At 35.6% G+C, this 18,334-nt stretch overlaps 1 protein-coding gene and 2 long non-coding RNA genes across 5 annotated transcripts; 2 read left to right on the top strand and 1 right to left on the bottom strand.

Moving 5' to 3' along the window:
- Nucleotides 1-773: 773 nt before the first annotated feature.
- LOC123871252 lies at nucleotides 774-16,375 on the top strand. Its single transcript, XR_006797241.1, has 3 exons — nucleotides 774-930; nucleotides 13,190-13,197; nucleotides 16,365-16,375. It is a non-coding gene; the product is annotated as an uncharacterized LOC123871252 (long non-coding RNA).
- Nucleotides 6,973-10,126, bottom strand: LOC123871234 (RE1-silencing transcription factor B-like). 3 transcript variants are annotated; one of them, XM_045914917.1, is made up of 4 exons: nucleotides 9,906-10,126; nucleotides 9,197-9,379; nucleotides 8,901-8,903; nucleotides 6,973-8,711 (listed from the first exon to the last, which is right to left on the bottom strand). In XM_045914917.1, exons 2-4 carry the CDS (start codon nucleotides 9,367-9,369, stop codon nucleotides 7,151-7,153), a joined length of 1,737 nt encoding a protein of 578 aa, XP_045770873.1. In that variant the 5' UTR covers nucleotides 9,370-9,379; nucleotides 9,906-10,126; the 3' UTR covers nucleotides 6,973-7,150. The 3 variants fall into 3 exon arrangements, with proteins under 3 accessions (XP_045770873.1, XP_045770872.1, XP_045770874.1); XM_045914916.1 differs by having other exon boundaries at nucleotides 9,910-10,126; XM_045914918.1 differs by lacking the exon at nucleotides 8,901-8,903 and having other exon boundaries at nucleotides 9,910-10,126.
- On the top strand, nucleotides 10,972-12,344 carry LOC123871251. Its single transcript, XR_006797240.1, has 2 exons — nucleotides 10,972-11,466; nucleotides 12,207-12,344. It is a non-coding gene; the product is annotated as an uncharacterized LOC123871251 (long non-coding RNA).
- Nucleotides 16,376-18,334: the final 1,959 nt, after the last annotated feature.

The following is an 18,334-nucleotide window of genomic DNA, read 5'->3' as shown; positions in this document are numbered from 1 at the left end:
CGTTGTATGGGGCGAGAGACGGAAAGTCCCCTGTTAAGATACAATTTGATATCTTTGTAAAACCGCTGAAGTTTAACGTAGCTATTAGAACTGTGTTACGTTTTGAATGTCATACTTAATCCAACGCACTGTTCAATCGCTCGGTGTAGAAAATTGTAATATACCTATACTTTTTGGTGTTGAATTATAAAACAAGTAGGGAAGTTATAATAAATAAGAAACGATTCATTGAAATCACAAATTTCTGTAAAGTTAGCACCAAATATCATAATAGTGTCTCAAATTAAATAGGTATGTATCAGTTAAAATACTTCATTAACGAATTTTTTCTTGTTAAAATATATATAAAAATCTAAATCTAACAGCCTTACTTACCCATGATACAGCAACGCTATACATTAGCCTCGAAAAACACGAAAAACTATAGAAAAAAATCTTTTGAGTCTAAAAAACAAGCTTGTAGGTGTCTAAATAGCTTTTCCATCTAGTTAAGACATAAAAAAAAATTCATGAAATCGCCGGGGAAAAAATAGAATAAAAAAATTCAAGCGACGCACTTAAAACGCATGCCAACTAAGAAACTAATAGTCTTGGATTGTAGTCATAAAATGATGTGAAGTTTTGTATAGCGGTAGTTAATGGGGCTAGAATTAATTATTAAAGAGAATAATTAAATTAAAATCATGATTTTTATTTATTTTTAACATAAAAATATTTTTCCACAGTAATTTCTCTATTTTTAAAATAAATAAAAATCGTGACTTTAATTTAATTATTCTCCTTTAAAAATGAATTCTAGCTCCATAAACTACCGCTATACAAAACATCACATCATTTTATTACTACAGTCCAAATGAAATGAAGCTGTGTTAATCATTCTGTCTCACTCACACACTATACACAGGTGTACTGAGCAAGCGAGATCGAATGGTTAACAAAGCTCTTTTTAACCAGTTTTTTAGTCGACGCGCTATATAAATGCCAATGAGTACTCGCTGCACTTAATCGCGTTTTCAATCAGCACTCTGTGAATAGCATATCACATCTAGTATTTCCTTATATCTGCGACATATTTTGCACTTTAACCCAATACGGTTAAGGTTCATTAAAAATATTAAGTAATGAAACATTTAGATCTCTTTAGATAGGACTTGATATTAAAGCTGATCAGCTAATAGATGTTTTTGAGCTAGATTGCGCGAGGCCCCCAGCAAAAAATCAGGCCCCCGCTTTGGCTACAAATCATTCCGAAGTTGTATTAGTCTTGGTGTGACACATTTTGTCATAGCTATTTTACTTTAAAACAAATAATAAATTTGGATGTTTGCTGAAAAGCTACTAAATAATTAAGTCGATTTAAAATATTGGGGTTTATGCATTTTCTTTTTGAAATGCTTCAAACCAAACAGTGAAATGGGTACATTTTTTTCATAAGGTGAAATATTTATTAAACTTATTTATGAGTTCAACATTACATTATTAGTAACATTTGGTTATAACTTATATTCTAGTTAATGGATCTGATCTAAAAGGAAGCGTATTGTTTAGTTTGTACGACGTACGTACAAGTTGTATAAGTAAAATAGCTACTACGGAAGTGGTTCTGAAATAAACAAAAGAACGTGCATGATTCTTATTTATAAAAATATAAGTTCTTAGAAGAACATGAACCCATAAAATACCTACTACAGTTTCGGGTTTGTTAACGGAAGCCCTCAACTATAAATTTACAAAGACCCTTGACTTGAAGTCAAACTAAGTATTTTTCGCTGTGGCTTTATGCATTGTATTTATGACTCTGTCAAAAATGCTGAGGCCTCCCAGCTATTCTTTTCCAGGCCGGCTAGCACGGGCAGTAGATAAAAATTATATCCCCGATTATATCCACGGATTTCTATGACATCAGTGGATATAATCGGGGGATATAATTTTTATCTACTGCCCATGCTAGCCGGGCTGGGGGTCTCTAAACAAACGTATACATGTAAGTTCTTGCTTGTCATGCCGTTTCTCTTTTCAGTTTTAATTTAAAGGTTTATCTGCATTTTATGAGCTCCTAAACACATGGTATAAATTTTTTCTTGTCCGTTTCTTCTCATATGCCAAATAATGTAATAAATAAGGTTCACGCACGCTCATCAGTTGCAAGAAGGATTATTCGAATAATATTGAATTGTCTGTGTGAATACAGGGAAATTTGAATTGGACACATAAAATTGTGGCGTTAAATGTTGTTTTAAAAGAGCTCACTATCTTAATTTATTTAAAATGATTTCATATATTTTAATGTGCTAAAATGTAGGGCCCCTAGATAGTTAATGATATCATATTGAAGGTACATAAAAATTAAATTAATCTAACAGTTGTAATTAATCTCACGACGGTTATGGAGGCCCTTTATTATTGGTACTGTCGATGATATTTTTAGTGTTATTTTGTGTATATTTATTATTGGTGCGCAGTTTTTATGAATTGTTGTGGTGCCTTTATTGTTTTCGATTATAAATGGTTTAACGAATGGGTTAGCTATGGTTTTTGAGGTTATTTGTCACTTTTTTGAGTACATGTGACATCTAGCCTCAAAATAAACCTCGTTGGGAGCAAGAATGTTTTATTTTCAATTTGTAAAGATTCAAATCATGAATATTAATAATTTTTATTATGGCATAGACTAATCGTTTTACATCGCATCTTCTGTGGACTGTACCTTTGTCACATGAATTGTAAATATTGAATAATATAAATTATCAGAATATTTATGTACTACGTGAAAAGAAATATTTATTTTAGTATATTGCTAAACTTTTCTCTTTTAAATGATTAAAAATAGCCTTAGTCCTTGAGTGAAAGAACGCTTAATCGAATCGAAATTGTACAGAAGAAAGAGTTGAAAAATGTTTTAAACATAATTTAACAGCTGTTATTCTTCGAATATTCTTAGAATGCGTGGTTCTTTTAACAAATGACTCTTAGTGAACTTATGTTATGGGCAAAGTAAAATATATGAATTGATAGAGCACTGGCTGGATAAGAGTCGATACTAACCGATTAACATATCAATGCTCAGTTTAAACTATTAGAAATTACAATTTTAGTACGTACTAAAAAAGAGTTACAGGTTAGCGTAAAATCTATAAGATGTATCACACTGGTTTTTGAGAGCTTATTTCCTGCGATAGGATTTGTGATTGCTTGCAACGGGCTTAATGCAAACGCCAGTGTGATAAGACCCTAAATATTGCAAGTGATGGCATAGAAAATTCATATATACTTTGCTCTTGATATGACTCATACGACTAAAACAAAATTGACACATCAAAGAGTAAAAATATTTAAAATAGTAGTGTGTAGTATTTTAGTATTGTGTAGTACTTTTAATGAACGCTCAGTGAAGGGAGCTTCAGGAAATGTCTAAATATTATTTTGATGGGAAAAGGTGCGAAGGTCAAATGCCAGGGCCCTCATGAGCCTGGGTGTGTGTGCCTTATGTTGATTAATCAATTTAGCTTGGGATTGGCCGAAATGGGTCTAAAAACCCGCATATAGCCCGTCCGTGACTGACTTAAAGTAGAAACAAGCTTTATGAGGCCCCAGTCTAAAATTTTCCAAGGGCCCCCATTTAAAAATCTAGTGTGGGGCCTCGCCACATTTTTTAATGGTATCGTCAAAATCCCCTGACTTATATTAATAAATCATGAAATACATTTTGATATGTCAATTTTATTTTTGAATACTTAAATGTACCTATTAGGTACCTATGTGTATTTTGAAATTGTAACAAGATGGATCAATCAACGCGTGTTGTAAATTTGAATTGTTTGTAATTTGTAATTGTGCAATTTATGCTTAAGTCTGTTTCGAAAAATGAACAACATAGCTCGTATTAGTGTTGCACGGCTCTCAATTTTACAAGTGTCTTTATAATATTAAAGTATACTAATTTAGATTACCCCTATCTTTTATTTCCCGCTGGTAAAAATACAGTTACGCATCCCGTACAAAAGGGGGTATGTGGGACTCACTGGCAATGCTTTTTTCAATAATAACTGATGTATGCTTTATTGTTGCTTAAAAAGTTTACTCTTTAGTTACATTTGTCGTCTATTTTTCTAAAAATCGGTAGTTTGTGAGTTATAGCCAAAAGCATGCAAACATGGCCAAACTGATGTGTCTAAAAAGTTTGCTACGTCCTTGTACTTTTGCTTTGTGCTAAAGACCTTGGTCCTACCTACGTACCATTCTTGTTTAGAAACAACGGTTTTCGAAATACCCCACATTTTTTGGCAATTACTCTAAAACTACTTTTTGCAGTACCTACACCGCTTTTTAGGGGCGTATTTACTTAATCCAAATTTAGTTAGGTAGGTATTATGTACTAATCTAACATAGAATAGCTTAATTTATTACTAAATTTCTGTAATTTACATATTATTTGAAATATGATAATCCTTGAATATTATAAAGACACGCCTATACAAAATGTATAAATTTATACCTATCGATATTTATATATATATACGTTATGTAGACGCCATTAAATTCTAGTCCGCTGCTTAGTATAGATAAAAAATTGTATGTAATTAATGAATATTAATTACAATACCTAGATCTAAGAGTTACGATAATTATTATTACAAGAGCGTTTGAGCGGTTTTTGCGTTGTCGGCCATTTGCAATTTTGCGGATGTCAACTTGACAGGTGTCAGAATTGCAATGGCGGAAATGTTAGAGTAAAGACATGCCGAAGATGCCTTGCGGTTGCGGTTAGCAAACTCTTATGTCACCTCTGAGTAAAACAAATGTATGCAAATACGCACACGCACGTCGAATCATCAAAGACATGTCGAAGGATATTTTTAACGATAGGCACGATTGCTAATTTTAATTTACTGTTCATTTTCATTTGGTGAAATTGTTATTTTTATTCACAGTGATTTCACATGCAATTTTTCACGGAAAGTTGTTTTTTTCTGTTTTCGCACTTACAGTCGTCTGCTACATTAACTAGGAATTATTATGGTCACGATAAAAAGCGTTAATGTTTGCAAGTTGATGTTCATGGAAAGTGAATTTTCAATGAAATTTGCTTTTCGTGAAACGTAGCCAACTATAATAAATAATTGTTTGCTTAATTATTTTGAACTGCATATTCTCTTTCTAACAAGCAGTGATGCGAGTGCTCTCGCTCGCGCGCTCGTTAGCTCAGATAGTTGAAAGCAGGATTAAATGTAATAATTTTCAAATCTCTTGTTACGTTTTGCTTCGTGATTTTTCATATGCTATCTGTGAATTGCTCTATCTGTAGATACATTGCGAGCTTGCTGGAGCTTCGCCTTGCGCGCGCGCATGTGCGTGTGTGTATGTGTGTGTGGGTGTGTGTGTGTGTATTTGCATACATTTATATTACATCGAGCCGACTTCAAGGTAGCCAGCTAACTGCGACCATAAGGTATCGCTATGAGACATTTTCGGCGTGTCTTTACTCTTAAGCTGAATTTCATTGCTTGGGAAATCCCCGCGTGCGGTTGTCTATGGTTCCGAATATGACAAATTAGTTTTTCATCGCAGCTATACTCTATCCACGGAGAGAAATTAGTATAGGGTTATCTCTGTGGTAAAGACGAAAACTCAGTGGGGATTAACCATTTTGAGTGGCCAATCAACCACAAAGGAACCTATGTTTTTCGCGCTATTTAGGTACCCTAATAAAGAACCTATGTTTTCAAAAAACATTCGAAATTCAATTCGAAAACATGGTTCGTTGGTGATTGGTTGGTGACTCAAAATGGTTAACGACCACTGAGTTTTATGTCTTTGTCATTTGTATTGGATTACATAACAGAGAGAGCCCTATACTAACTTCTCTCCGTGGCTATGTATAGAGACCACCACACGCCGGTTCCCTTAACACATTCTAGTCTACAAACAGCTTCCGTCTCATAGATTTATCGACGAAAGAGTTGAGACAAGTTATTTTTGTCAGAAAAAAATAAAATTATGTATAAAATTGTTGTTATATTGTAGACCCTTTTTTTTATTGTATTTTTCATGTTGCGCGGCGGCCTGCGTCGCGCGGCGGCTGAGAGTTGCGGCGATGCGCTGTTTTTTTTAATAATTTTAAATGAATGCACGCTCAGTTACATTTTATTTTGCCATATTTTTTATATTTATGGAAATATGCACAATAAAATTTAAATAAAAGGTATTTATCCTTACATTGTGGTTTCATTTTTCAAAAGTGACGTTACGTGGTACAGAAACAAGTTGCATCCCGGGGACGGGCTATTACGGAGAGGCTAATTTGTCCTGGGAAACAAAAAGTTCCCACGAGATTTTTAAAAACCTAAATCCACGCGGGCGAAGCTGCGGGCATCAGCTAGTATGAAAATACATGGCTTCGTTGAACCACCAGCTCGATTGCGGTAGAATGACAGCTACAATGTCACGATCGCAACCATCTCTGATTGGTTGATGCTCGCTCACTATTGGCTACAACGTATTGTTGCAATAAGAATATAAATACTTGCTACTATAAAATATAAATTGTACTACTATTTACTATAAAATATAAATTCTGCCAATCACAACAATTGTGATTGTAATAATGATTGATCCAGTTTTCCTGCAGTCGAGCAGCACTTTCCATCAAGTTTGCTAAGCTATGTGGGCTGTGGAGCAATGATAGCAACGTAGTAGGCATAGCACTTCTCTCGTTTAAAAGCAGCCGTGGCCCGGTTTGAACGGTTGCCTCGACAATATACAGATTTAAAAGAAGAACGAGCAGGCGGTTCACCTGATGAAAAGTGATTACCGCCGGCCGCCGCCTATGAACATTTGCACTTTGCAGCACCAAAGGAACCGCCAATGCGTTGTCGGCTTACAGGAATTCGTTGTTCCGCCCCTTGAATAACCCAATGTTATTAGCGGGAACAGATAGCATAATAAAGGACATTTATTTCAAAATCACAGACATACACTTCAATTTCATTTATTTGTATAAGTTTAAAATATTAATATTGCTTACAAGTATTTGTACAGTTTATAACCTAAATATATCTAGAAAGCCTTAATGTAATATCTATAATAATATTCAATATTTTTGTGAGGGCTAGAAAGTCCTTGCCCAGCAGTGGATTACATAATTAAACTCTTATTCAAGAATGCCACTGACTATTTCCAATTTTTCCTTAACTTCTTTTTCTCTTGGGTCCTTCCATCCTATTTTTTCTTTAATATCTTTCAAACTGTCCAATATTTTTGGATCCATATGGTCACCGATGAGTTGTGGTAGGGGCACTTTTAACGACTCAATTTTATCCTCACTCACAATCGTGATATCTTGCTTGATATTGCTGTGGTACCGTTTTAAATGACAATCCAGCAAACATTTCCGTACTGACATGTAGGGGCAGTGAGTACATTTGAACGGCTTGATTCCCGTATGTATTGTTTCGTGACAAAGCAGACTTTCCTTCCTAGCTGCTCGGTAGTCACAGTGACTGCACTTAAGTCCATTACCTAAATGCATCATTGTGAAGTGTTTCTGTAGCTCATACTTATGTTTGCAGGAGTACGGACATAATGTACATTTGTACGCGTAATGGCATTTCTGATGCATAACGAACTGACACTTGAAATTGGTTGTAAAATTACAGATGCCACAGAACAGTATCTTGTCTGACAGGCTTCGTTTGTTGTGCAAAGCGATCTGATCCTTAGTTTTAGTTGAGAAGTCACAGTTTATACATTTGTAAGGGCGGTTTGTAGCGCCAGTGTGGTGTCTTTGGAAATGACGTTGAACAGCAGCTTTGAATTTGGACGTATAATTGCACATATGGCATAGAAATGGCTTCTCCTTACTGTCTGATTCTAGAACTTGGATGCTGTTCCAATCTAAGCAGTTTGGGTCTAGATTGTACTGGTTCGATGAACGCTTATGTTCATTAATATCAGTAACAAGATGACCAGCTTTCTCTGCCTCTAGCGATGGTTGTTCTAAGTCTGGTTTATTGTTAAGAAGACCGTTACCATAAATCTTGTCATAATGGGACACCTTGTGCTTTTTACTCTCGCACATGTAAAAAGTCTCAAAGTCACAATGCATGCATTTAATAGGATGCTCTTGTCTGCTTCTCTGCTTGTGAACGTTCAACCTCCAACCAACCAGTGTTGCAAAGTCACACATATCACACTTGTTAGCTCTTTCCGTGACTTCATTGTGAATTTTGGAGAGATGTCTCGTTATGTGGCCTTCAAATTTAGTCACAAAAGGGCATTTATCACACTTGTAGAACATTCCTTCGTTGTGGACTTTGCTGTGTTTAAGGAAGTTGTGTCGGTATGCGGTTTCATAGTCACAGTGCCTGCATTTGAATTGTTTTTCTTCCTTGTGTTTTCGTTTATGAGCATTCAGATTCCACTTGAAGTATGAAGAGTATTCACAGCTGTCACATTTGTGAAGAGTCATCATCTGTTTCTGCTCATCGGTGAGGGTCCTGGGCTCTCGCTCCGTATGCTTGATAGTGATGTGTCGCTGCAGAGCTGTAGCGTACTTGGTGGTGTACGGGCACTGATCACAGGAATAGGGCTTGGAGTCACTGTGACCAGCGACGTGGGCCTGCAAACAGTTTTTGTATGCGGTGGTGTAGTCACATTGTGGGCAATTGAGAACTTTGTTTGATTTTTTTCTCTTTTTCTTATTTTTTGAAGATCTGTAAACAAATGAATTCAATTATAAAACTATAGCCAGCTGATTAGATATACTGATTAGATAAAAAATTTAAAGATTTCCTTTATTTTGAAACTGATTAGTTCAGAAAGGAGATTCTAATAAGAGCTCTAATCTGAAGCTTATCAAAAGGTTGGTATATTAAATCTTAAAATTCATGTTTTCCACATGCTTTCTAAAAAACTTTATCAAGAAACCTGCATAATATAATGGAAGAAAAACTACAATATTCTAGTCCACCAACAGACATAGACACCCTAAAATTCTCTATCTTATGAAAGAGGAACTGTTAGGTTGGACTAGACTAGACTTAGGTAAGACTAGTAAACTAGTCTGAATTAAAAATGACTATAGAAGAGGTGACTGACTGACTGATCTATAAACACACAGCTCAAACTACTGGAGGGTTCGGGCCGAAAGGCATGCAGATAGTTGTTACTGCAGGGGTTAATAGCTTCATTTGCATACTTGTAGCGACTGCCAATTTCACTGGTTTCATCCTCATCCACCTCTACTTTGACCCACACACTGGCAAACATGCTCATCATATCCGCATCTTGTTCCTCTGTGTGAACTACACTGTTTTCTCCCTCCGACTCAGTCTCCATTTTGCTGTCATTTTCAGCCACTTCGTCACCCATTTTTGTTATTCTGGGAAACAAGAAGTTAAAAATTAAAACTGACAAAATAGATCATAGACTTACGATTTTTCGCTACGGTATAGATATAGCACTTTCCTACAGTACAAGAATCTAATGTTGACTGACAAACCAATAGCGTGGCGGCACAGACATCTCGCTTTATACCATCAAATAGATCGATAAATAGCCCACTGTGGAGGCGTAAGAGGTCTTTTACCTGATACTAAGCAGGTATTATAAGTGTAATATCCTTTTAAAAATATAACCCTAGTGACATTTCACAAGGTTAATCTATCGCTGTATCAGAATCATAAAAATCAGACCACACTTTCTGCTTCGAGAAGACCATTATTGTACAAACAAACTGATACATAAACTGATTAAATTACTGACTTATTAACACATTACACCACTTTACGATGTGCGGCTAAGTAAATAACCAGGATATTAACAGTACAACTACGAATACAACAAAGATAGGTGCCACACAGGACAGGACGTCACTATTTTTTTGCCGCTTTTTAAATGCCGTCTACTTACTGAGACTATTTTTGGAACTGAAGAAACTAAAAATATCTGCCTTTAGACGTTGTATTACATTAATGTGTTATGACCAACAGGATATTTGCATAAAAATACGTACATAAGATTACAAAATATATTTAAATTTACAAAACAAAGCTAAACAATAATAGCATTTTTCACAAATCCAGCCTTCGAAAAAAACATGACAAAATCAATTATTGCATTTTTTGCGTTCTGAAACCTTGTGTTCTGAAACGAATATCAAAACAAAGATTAAAAAGTTAATAGAATAGTTCCAATTTCTGAACTGACCACGTTTGGATATTCGTACTGTAACTACATCCCATTTGATCTGGTGCCGCAAGCGTTTGGCGGCACCATACTATGTGCCGTGGGTTCATCAATCAATATGTTCCTACACCCATAGAGACACAGACCACGAATTGCATAGAGAGTAGAATTGCAATAGAAACAGTGGAGCTTGGACCAGGGCCGGCTATCCTACGGTATTTCAAATATGCTTAGGTACATTGCAAGTACATGTCTTCTATCTCACATAATTAGTATGGGTAGACATTAAGCTTCTCGCTTCACTACCACAGCTATATTTTACGCACACGTTTGAAATTTTTTATTACTATATGTATTATAGTTATATGGAATGGTCGCATGAGGAGTGTGACCAGCTAAGGGTTTTACCCTAAAGGTGGAAGAAAAACGAGCTTAGATTTTTATAGAAAAAAGTATAATATTTTATTGGATTTAACTTTAAATTTCATGTTGCCAAAATTAAAGGTTTTTAAGAATCATAGAGCAAATTTAAGTAAAATAATATATTTAGGTTTGAAATTACAGTGATATAACATGATAACCATTTTTTGAATAAAGTAATATAAAACAGAGTAGCAGTAACATACAAAATATAAAAATGTTCAATGTCGTTCATTGGATTTCTCATTTCAATAGGTACGATTAAAAATCTGAATTTGGGGGAAATAAAATCAAATGTCGACAACACTGTTGATAAAACAAAAATCAATAAAAATTATCCTATATGTTATTGGTCTGTGATAAAAATGGCGTAACGTAGAAATCAATAAAATACGAAAACTTTTTAGCCAATTTAAATCACTGTTTCATATGTTTTTCTTAGAAATTCATCGTCTTTTTTTCTTAAATTGAGTATACTTGTTTTGTATACACTCGTATAAAGAATCAGTGAGCGCTAATAACCATAACCGCGATTGAGAAATGTATTCCTTGGTTTGGACTTGCATTTTGCGTTTTCACGAAGATCAAAGGAAAGGTGGCCCACATCTAGCGAATGCCGAAGATGCACCAAACATCTTCTGGGGGTTCTGGGGACTTCTGGGGGTGTTCTTACTGTGAAGGCGATAAGGGCATGTAAAACAACCTCCAAGTGCAAGCTGCTGGAAAAACTACCTCAGGAGAGTGGCTGGACGAGAACGACTGGATGGAAAAGGCTAAAGGGACTCTCATACATGGATGCAGTATGATAACTATATAAGACTGCAATTACGGAGGTGGAAAGCATAGTTTTGTCATCACAGAGTAAGTATTACTAGATGATGCCCGCGACTTTGTTCGCGTGACTTAGATTTTTTAAATCCCATGGGAACTCTTTCATTTTCTGGGATGAAAATTAGTATCCTATGTCTCCTCCAGGATGCAAGCTATTTCAGTGCCAAATAGATGATGCCTGTGACTTCATCCACGTGGAATTAGATTTTTAAGAACTCTTTCATTTCATGGAACAAGAAATAGCCTGCATCCATCTCCGAGATGCAAGCTATCACCACAAAATTTCGTCAAAATTGGTTAAATGGATAGGCTGTGAAAAGTTACAGTTACACTTTCACGTTCATAATATTGGTATGGATTAATTTCAGATGAATTTCTTCATTAAACATGCCAAATCCAAATATATCCATTATACCAAATAAACAGGGATATTCTCACTGATGAGTGGCTAAAAATGTTCATTATGTTGTTCATTGTGAAGTGTGAACTCTTTAATACACTTCAAAGCTTCCTATAAAATAAACACTTTGATACTCATGACTTTGTTTCGGTTTTTCAAAATTCCTATCTATGAGATGCATACTCTTTAATTTTCTAGGATAAAAAGCATGGCTCTTAAAATGCCTATCTGTGTCTCCAGATGCAAGCTGTTTCCCTGTGGGATTTCTCCAAATCTGGTTCTTTTGTTGAGCTAAAAAAGAAAATTTACTCTATTTATGAATGATAATATAATTTACCATTTACTTTATGTTTCTGCCTTAACTTTCCAGAATAAGGAGTTGGTCATCTGAATTGGTGTTTACACTGGGAACACAGTGAAATCCTGCACCTGAGGTGCTGTGTGAGAAGCTACAAAACTGAAAAAGAAACATGTTGGAACTATACCAGGCATTCCTGAACAAATTGAGGCAAGTAAAACAGTGGTTTATTAAATATCATACCATATATCTATACATATAAAAATCACTGACTGACTGACTTACCAATGCACAGCTAAAACTACTTGACGGATGGGGCTGAATTTTGGTATGCAAATAGTCATTACGGTAGACGTAGCTAAGAAGGGTTTTTTGAAAATTCAACCCATAAGGGGTTTGAAATTTGTATAGTCCACACGGAAGGTGGAGAACCGTGTTTGGTGGCCCACTCTTGGAAAGGCCTATGCCCAGCAGTGAACGCATACAGGCTGATGGAATTGAATGTCATAGACTAAGGATTAAATACACAAACTTGGCTGATTTCTGTTTTTATACAATGTGCAGACTATATTCATACACCTCATATTAAGAATCTGTACTACTTATTTTACATTCACTATACAAGCTTACACCCGTCATTTTGTCTGTAGAAAAACAATAATGGCTTTATTTAGACTTTATTTAATTTTCCAGTATATGTATATAGTATGGTATCCATCTTCAGGATGCAAGCTATCTTTCTGGTAAACATCTAAATTGGTTTTATTGTTAAGCTATGAAAAAGTGACATGCACAGGTAGCTAATTACAATTTTAGTAAAGATCTCTAACTTTTTGAAAATAAAATATAGCCTATGTCACTCATGAATTGCTCAGCTTTCTACTGGTCTAAGAATTTAAAAAATCGGTTCAGCAGTTTCAGATGTCAGATGCACATGAAGATCTTTTTTATTAACCCCCGACCCAAAAAGAGGGGTGTTATAAGTTTGACGTGTGTATCTGTGTATCTGTCTGTGGCATCGTAGCGCCTAAACGAATGAACCGATTTTAATTTAGTTTTTTTTGTTTGAAAGGTGGCTTGATCGAGAGTGTTCTTAGCTATAATCTAAAAAAATTGGTTCAGCCGTTTAAGAGTTATCAGCTCTTTTCTAGTTTTCTTGTAGAAAAGAAGGTTACATAACCGTTAGGTTCATAATATTATGTCAATTGACAAATGTCAAGCTGTCAAGATGGACGTTGCCTTGATACATAATTATTTATTTGAAAATGATGTTTTGGAAAACTCTGATACTTTGGATCGTCGGGGGTGTTATAAATTTTTAATTTACACTTGTTTATTTGTTTTTTATAGCAATTCCATAAATACTTTCCTTAAATCTAACATCCATACTAATATTATAATTGCGAAAGTGTGTCTGTCTGTCTGTCTATCTGTCTGTCTGTCTGTCTGTCTGTCTGCCTGCCTGCTACTTTTTCACCGCCCAACAGTTTAACCGATTCTGACGAAATTTGGTATAGGGTTAGCTTATATCCCGGGGACGGACACAGGCTACTTTTTATCCCGGAAAATCAAAGAGTTCCCACGGGATTCTTAAAAACCTATCCGCTGTACGATTTGTATGAAATTTGGTACTAAGGTAGCTTGCGTCCCTGTAATTGACATAGGCAACTTTTTATCCCGGAAAATCAACCAGTTCCCACGGGATCTTTAAAAACCTAAATCCACGCGGACGAAGTCGCGGGCATCCTCTAGTTTGGAACAAAATACTATGATTGTACATGGTAGTATTATAGATACCCAGTTTTGGGTGTTGCAATTTGGTCTATGCAGCGGGCCCTAGCAGGGAGACCCATATTTTTATTGATATTATATTTAAGTCGTTAAGAAGATCATTTATGGCATACATAGGCTGCACTAAAAGTATCGGGAATGGAATATTTCCACCGTCCCTGTCATATTAAAATCTTTTTAATTGAAAACTCCTTGGTTTTAAAAATCGAATACCATTTATTTATTTAAAAAAAGATTCTCGGTCTTGTCACAAGGTCTTTTCAAACTTGTTTAGTCGTTGAGAAAATGGAATTGACTCGAGAAAATTCTAGAGCGATGATTTATTACGACTTTCGAAGTGGTTTAACACAAAAACAGTGTGTTGACCGGATGATTTCTGCATTTGGTGATGAAGCCCCATCTAAAACCACAATTTATCGCTGGTTTGCTGAATGTCAACGTGGACGTGTCAAGCTCAGTGATGATCCCCGTTAAGGTCGTCCAAAAATCTGCAGTCACCCAAGAAAACGTTGATGCTGTGCGTAAGCTGATTGAGGAAGATCGACATGTGACATACCGCGAGATTCAGGCAACTTTAGACATTGGCATGAGTCAAATACAAATAATCTTGCATGAACAGTTAGGTGTAAAAAAGTTGTTTTCCCGATGGATACCGCATTTGCTCTGTGAAGAGCAAAAAGCGGCTCGCGTTACTTGGTGCGTCAGAACTCTCGAAAGATTCCACGCAGGATGCTGTGTACAACATCGTATTAGGTGACGAATCCTGGATATACGCGTACCAACCCGAAACAAAAAACCAGTCACGAGTTTGGGTGTTCGAAAATGAGTTAAAGCCAACAAAATTCGTTCGTTCACGAAGTGTTGCAAAAAAAATGGTGGCCACGTTTGTCTCCAAAACCGGCCATGTTGCGACTATTCCTCTTGAGGGACAAAGAACGGTTAATGCAGAATGGTATGCTAGCATTTGTTTGCCACAGGTCGTTTCTGAACTCCGTAAAGAGAACTGCAACCGCCGCATCATCCTCCATCACGACAATGCGAGTTCTCACACCGCGCACAGAACAAAAGAGTTTTTAGAGCAAGAAAACATAGAATTATTAGACCATCCGCCATACAGCCCCGACCTAAGCCCTAATGATTTCTGTACTTACCCTAAAATAAAGAATACATTGCGTGGTCAGAGATTTTCATCACCTGAAGAAGCTGTGGACGCCTACAAAACGGCCATTTTGGAGACCCCAACTTCCGAATGGAATGGTTGCTTCAATGATTGGATGATTGGTTCCATGATATGGAAAAATGTGTCAAATTTCGCGGAGAATACTTCGAAAAGCAATAAATACATGTTTTAAATAGTAATGTTGTGTCACTTCCTTGATTCCCGAAATTTTCAGTGCCGCCCTCGTAATAGCACTTTTTCTAAAAAAAAGTTTACCAGTCTCCTTCGCAGTGACAATGATGGGTTGAATGTTTATTATTATATTATGAATGGCAAAAAAGTATATCATAATATGTGTGATGTTCCACATCTACTAAAATGTCATTTAAACAATTTCAGAAAAAGGACCTAATCATCGCTAATCGCCGTGCTATTTGCGTGTCAGATCATTGAAAAAATATATGCGGTAGGTGGGATTGGTGGCACTGTAAGGAATACTCGACTAACAGATAGACATTTGAAACCAAATTCTGTCGATAATATGAAGGCAAGTAAAGACATCTTACCATACCAAACTGAAGTTTTACAAACATTTTATGAAGAAACAGGTGGAGCACCCAAAAGTATTTAGCATTGCAACGACTCGTATCAATTTTTAGGGTTCCGTACGTGAAGGGTGCCAATGAGACTCTATTACTAAGCCTCCGCTGTCCGTCCACCTGTCCGTCCGTTTGTCTGTATGTCTGTTTTTCAGCGTGCTAAATAGTGTTATATCTTGTGCGATGGTATGGAACCTTTTGTGTGCGAGTCCAACTCACACTTGACCGATTTTTATTTTGGCTTATTACACATTGCCCCTCCAAGTAGGACAAAGTAGATTGTATAACATTTTAAAGTTCAATTTGTCCCACTTATTATTGGTTTGACCAATTGGTGCATAAAATAGCGGCACCAGTGGCACTATTTTTAAGACCCAGCCCAAAAATTTCTTGAATTATGTCCTTGATATAAGAATAAAGTAAAGGATGCATTTATTTTAATTCATTTAGGTCCTCTATTTTTAGGGTTCCATATCTTCAAAGAAAAAAGGAATCCTTATACTTCGTTTTCTGTCTGTCTATCTGTGTCTCTATCAAGACAAGGGAATCAAAGCTCTTGAGATACTTCCCGTATATAATCCATGACATTTGGTAGCTAGCAATGTCCTAATAGCACAATAATTAATAAAGGGAAAAATCCGAAATCATGAATTTGTGGTTACATCACATATCTAATCAAAGTCAAAGATTATCATGAAATGTTGTGATTTATGTCTCATAATTTTATAACTAACAATTTGCTCGAATTTGTGTAATTCATTGATAATTCATTTTACCTTTCAGGTCAAGCTTGCTGTAAGAGTCTTTAGCAGAGAGGTGGCCCTCACTGTGTCAATGCGGATGAAGACATACATGGACATTTTAACAATTGACGATTATTGTACGATACCTGTAAACATCGATGATGGCATTTTCATTACAGAGATAATTTTATTTATAAATAATTTATTCGATAGCTTAAACGGTTGTGGTCATTCTAAAAGTGGTTTTAAGAACGCATTGTCCGGAAAATTGCAACCATTTAGCGTTTTGGAATGATGACGAATTTAGTTAGTCAGGCTTTAGGTATAAAAAATCCGGTCAAGTGCGAGTCGGACTCACCCACGAAGGTTTCCATATCATTATATAACCAGTGTGCATTGTGGCACAGTTGCCACAATGCAAGTTAATGGCAACAGCGCCATCTATATCTGATTTAGTAAACTTAATTTTTTTGTGAATTTGTAAACTGATCATGATTTTCTAAATCCACATAAATAGATTTTGAAATTTTTTGTTTCATACATTTTACTAGAATATATTTTGGTTAATGTAGTTTAATGGAAAAGATTTACATTTGTCGAGGGTTTCATACCTCAAAAGGAAAACAGGAACCTATAAAGGATCACTTCGTTGTCTGTCTGTCTGCCCCCCGTGTCTGCCATTTTGGGGGAATCAAAATAGGAATCATGACATTTGGCTGGTGGCAATGTCTTATAGCACAATTGAACGAAAAAATTTGAAAACCGTGAACTTATGGTTACATCACAAAAAAATTAAAGATTTGTGTTCCCAATCAAATAATTAGTTTAACTAAATCACATTCGTCATTAATTTGCACATTTTTATTACACTGGTTTGAGATTTCTTGTACGATCGTGCGGAACCCTTCTGTGCGAATCCGACTCTCACTTGAATGGTATTTTTAGAATCAAGTACAATTATTATTGTTGAAAACATGACTACATCTATACTATCTATACTAATAAATAAAATTGGAGTGTCTGTCTGTAATTTCGAAATAACTACCACATATTAAGGTCATATGGTTATTTGAACGATACCATAACTGAATCACACGTTTTTAAAATTTTTTCTGTCTGTCTGTCTGTCTGTCTGTTTGAAAAGGCTAATCTTCGGAACGGCTGAACCGATTTTAACGGGATTTTCACATACAAGTAGAGAATTGACCAGGGTGTAACATAGGCTACTTTTTTAACCGACTTTCAAGAAGAGAGTTGTGTTTTTTACCTATGTACACCAAAATCTCCGAGATTTCTGAACCGATTTGCGTCATTTCTTTTTTAATCGATAGAGGAACTTTGCAACATTATTTCATAAAAAATTTGGATTCCAACTCCAATCCTGATGCTGCAAGGGATCTGACCAATCCACGCGGGCGAAGCTGCGGGCATCAGCTAGTAACTGAATAATAATGACATACTTTTGTGTCATAAGACACAAAAGTATGTCATAAGACACAAAAGTATGTCATAAGTATGAGATAAGTCATGTTGTTATGCAAAATTCTTGTTGCATTATCTGGTTTTGTATTGTATTTCCTGACAATGTAAATGTTATTACTTAAATCGGTTGATACTTGACCTCAGTAACTTTAAATGAATAATATCTTTATAAAGACTACGATAATTTGGCATTTGCGTCTTGTATAATTCGTCCAAGACGTTCGATTGTGTTAAACATAAAACGCTGGTCAGAAAACTACAATTATTACACTTATAGCAATTCATTTTATGATATTTAATTGTTATACAGTTTATAATAGTCTCTCAAAACAACGTTTTGGAGATGTATCTTGAAATCTAAAGTTTTTATTTTCTAAAAGATAATGATAAAAAAATAGTATGAATAAATTGCTCTGACTAGTTTTA

The sequence above is a fragment of the Maniola jurtina genome, chromosome 13 (assembly GCF_905333055.1).
Source record: "Maniola jurtina chromosome 13, ilManJurt1.1, whole genome shotgun sequence".
In the NCBI taxonomy this organism is placed as follows: Eukaryota; Metazoa; Arthropoda; class Insecta; order Lepidoptera; family Nymphalidae; genus Maniola; species Maniola jurtina.
This window is presented reverse-complemented; position numbering and strand designations above follow the sequence as displayed.

What these genes read in the sequence shown, in the direction of transcription:
- LOC123871234 (XM_045914917.1), bottom strand. Translation starts at nt 9,369, where the DNA reads ATGGGTGACGAAGTGGCTGAAAATGACAGCAAAATGGAGACTGAGTCG.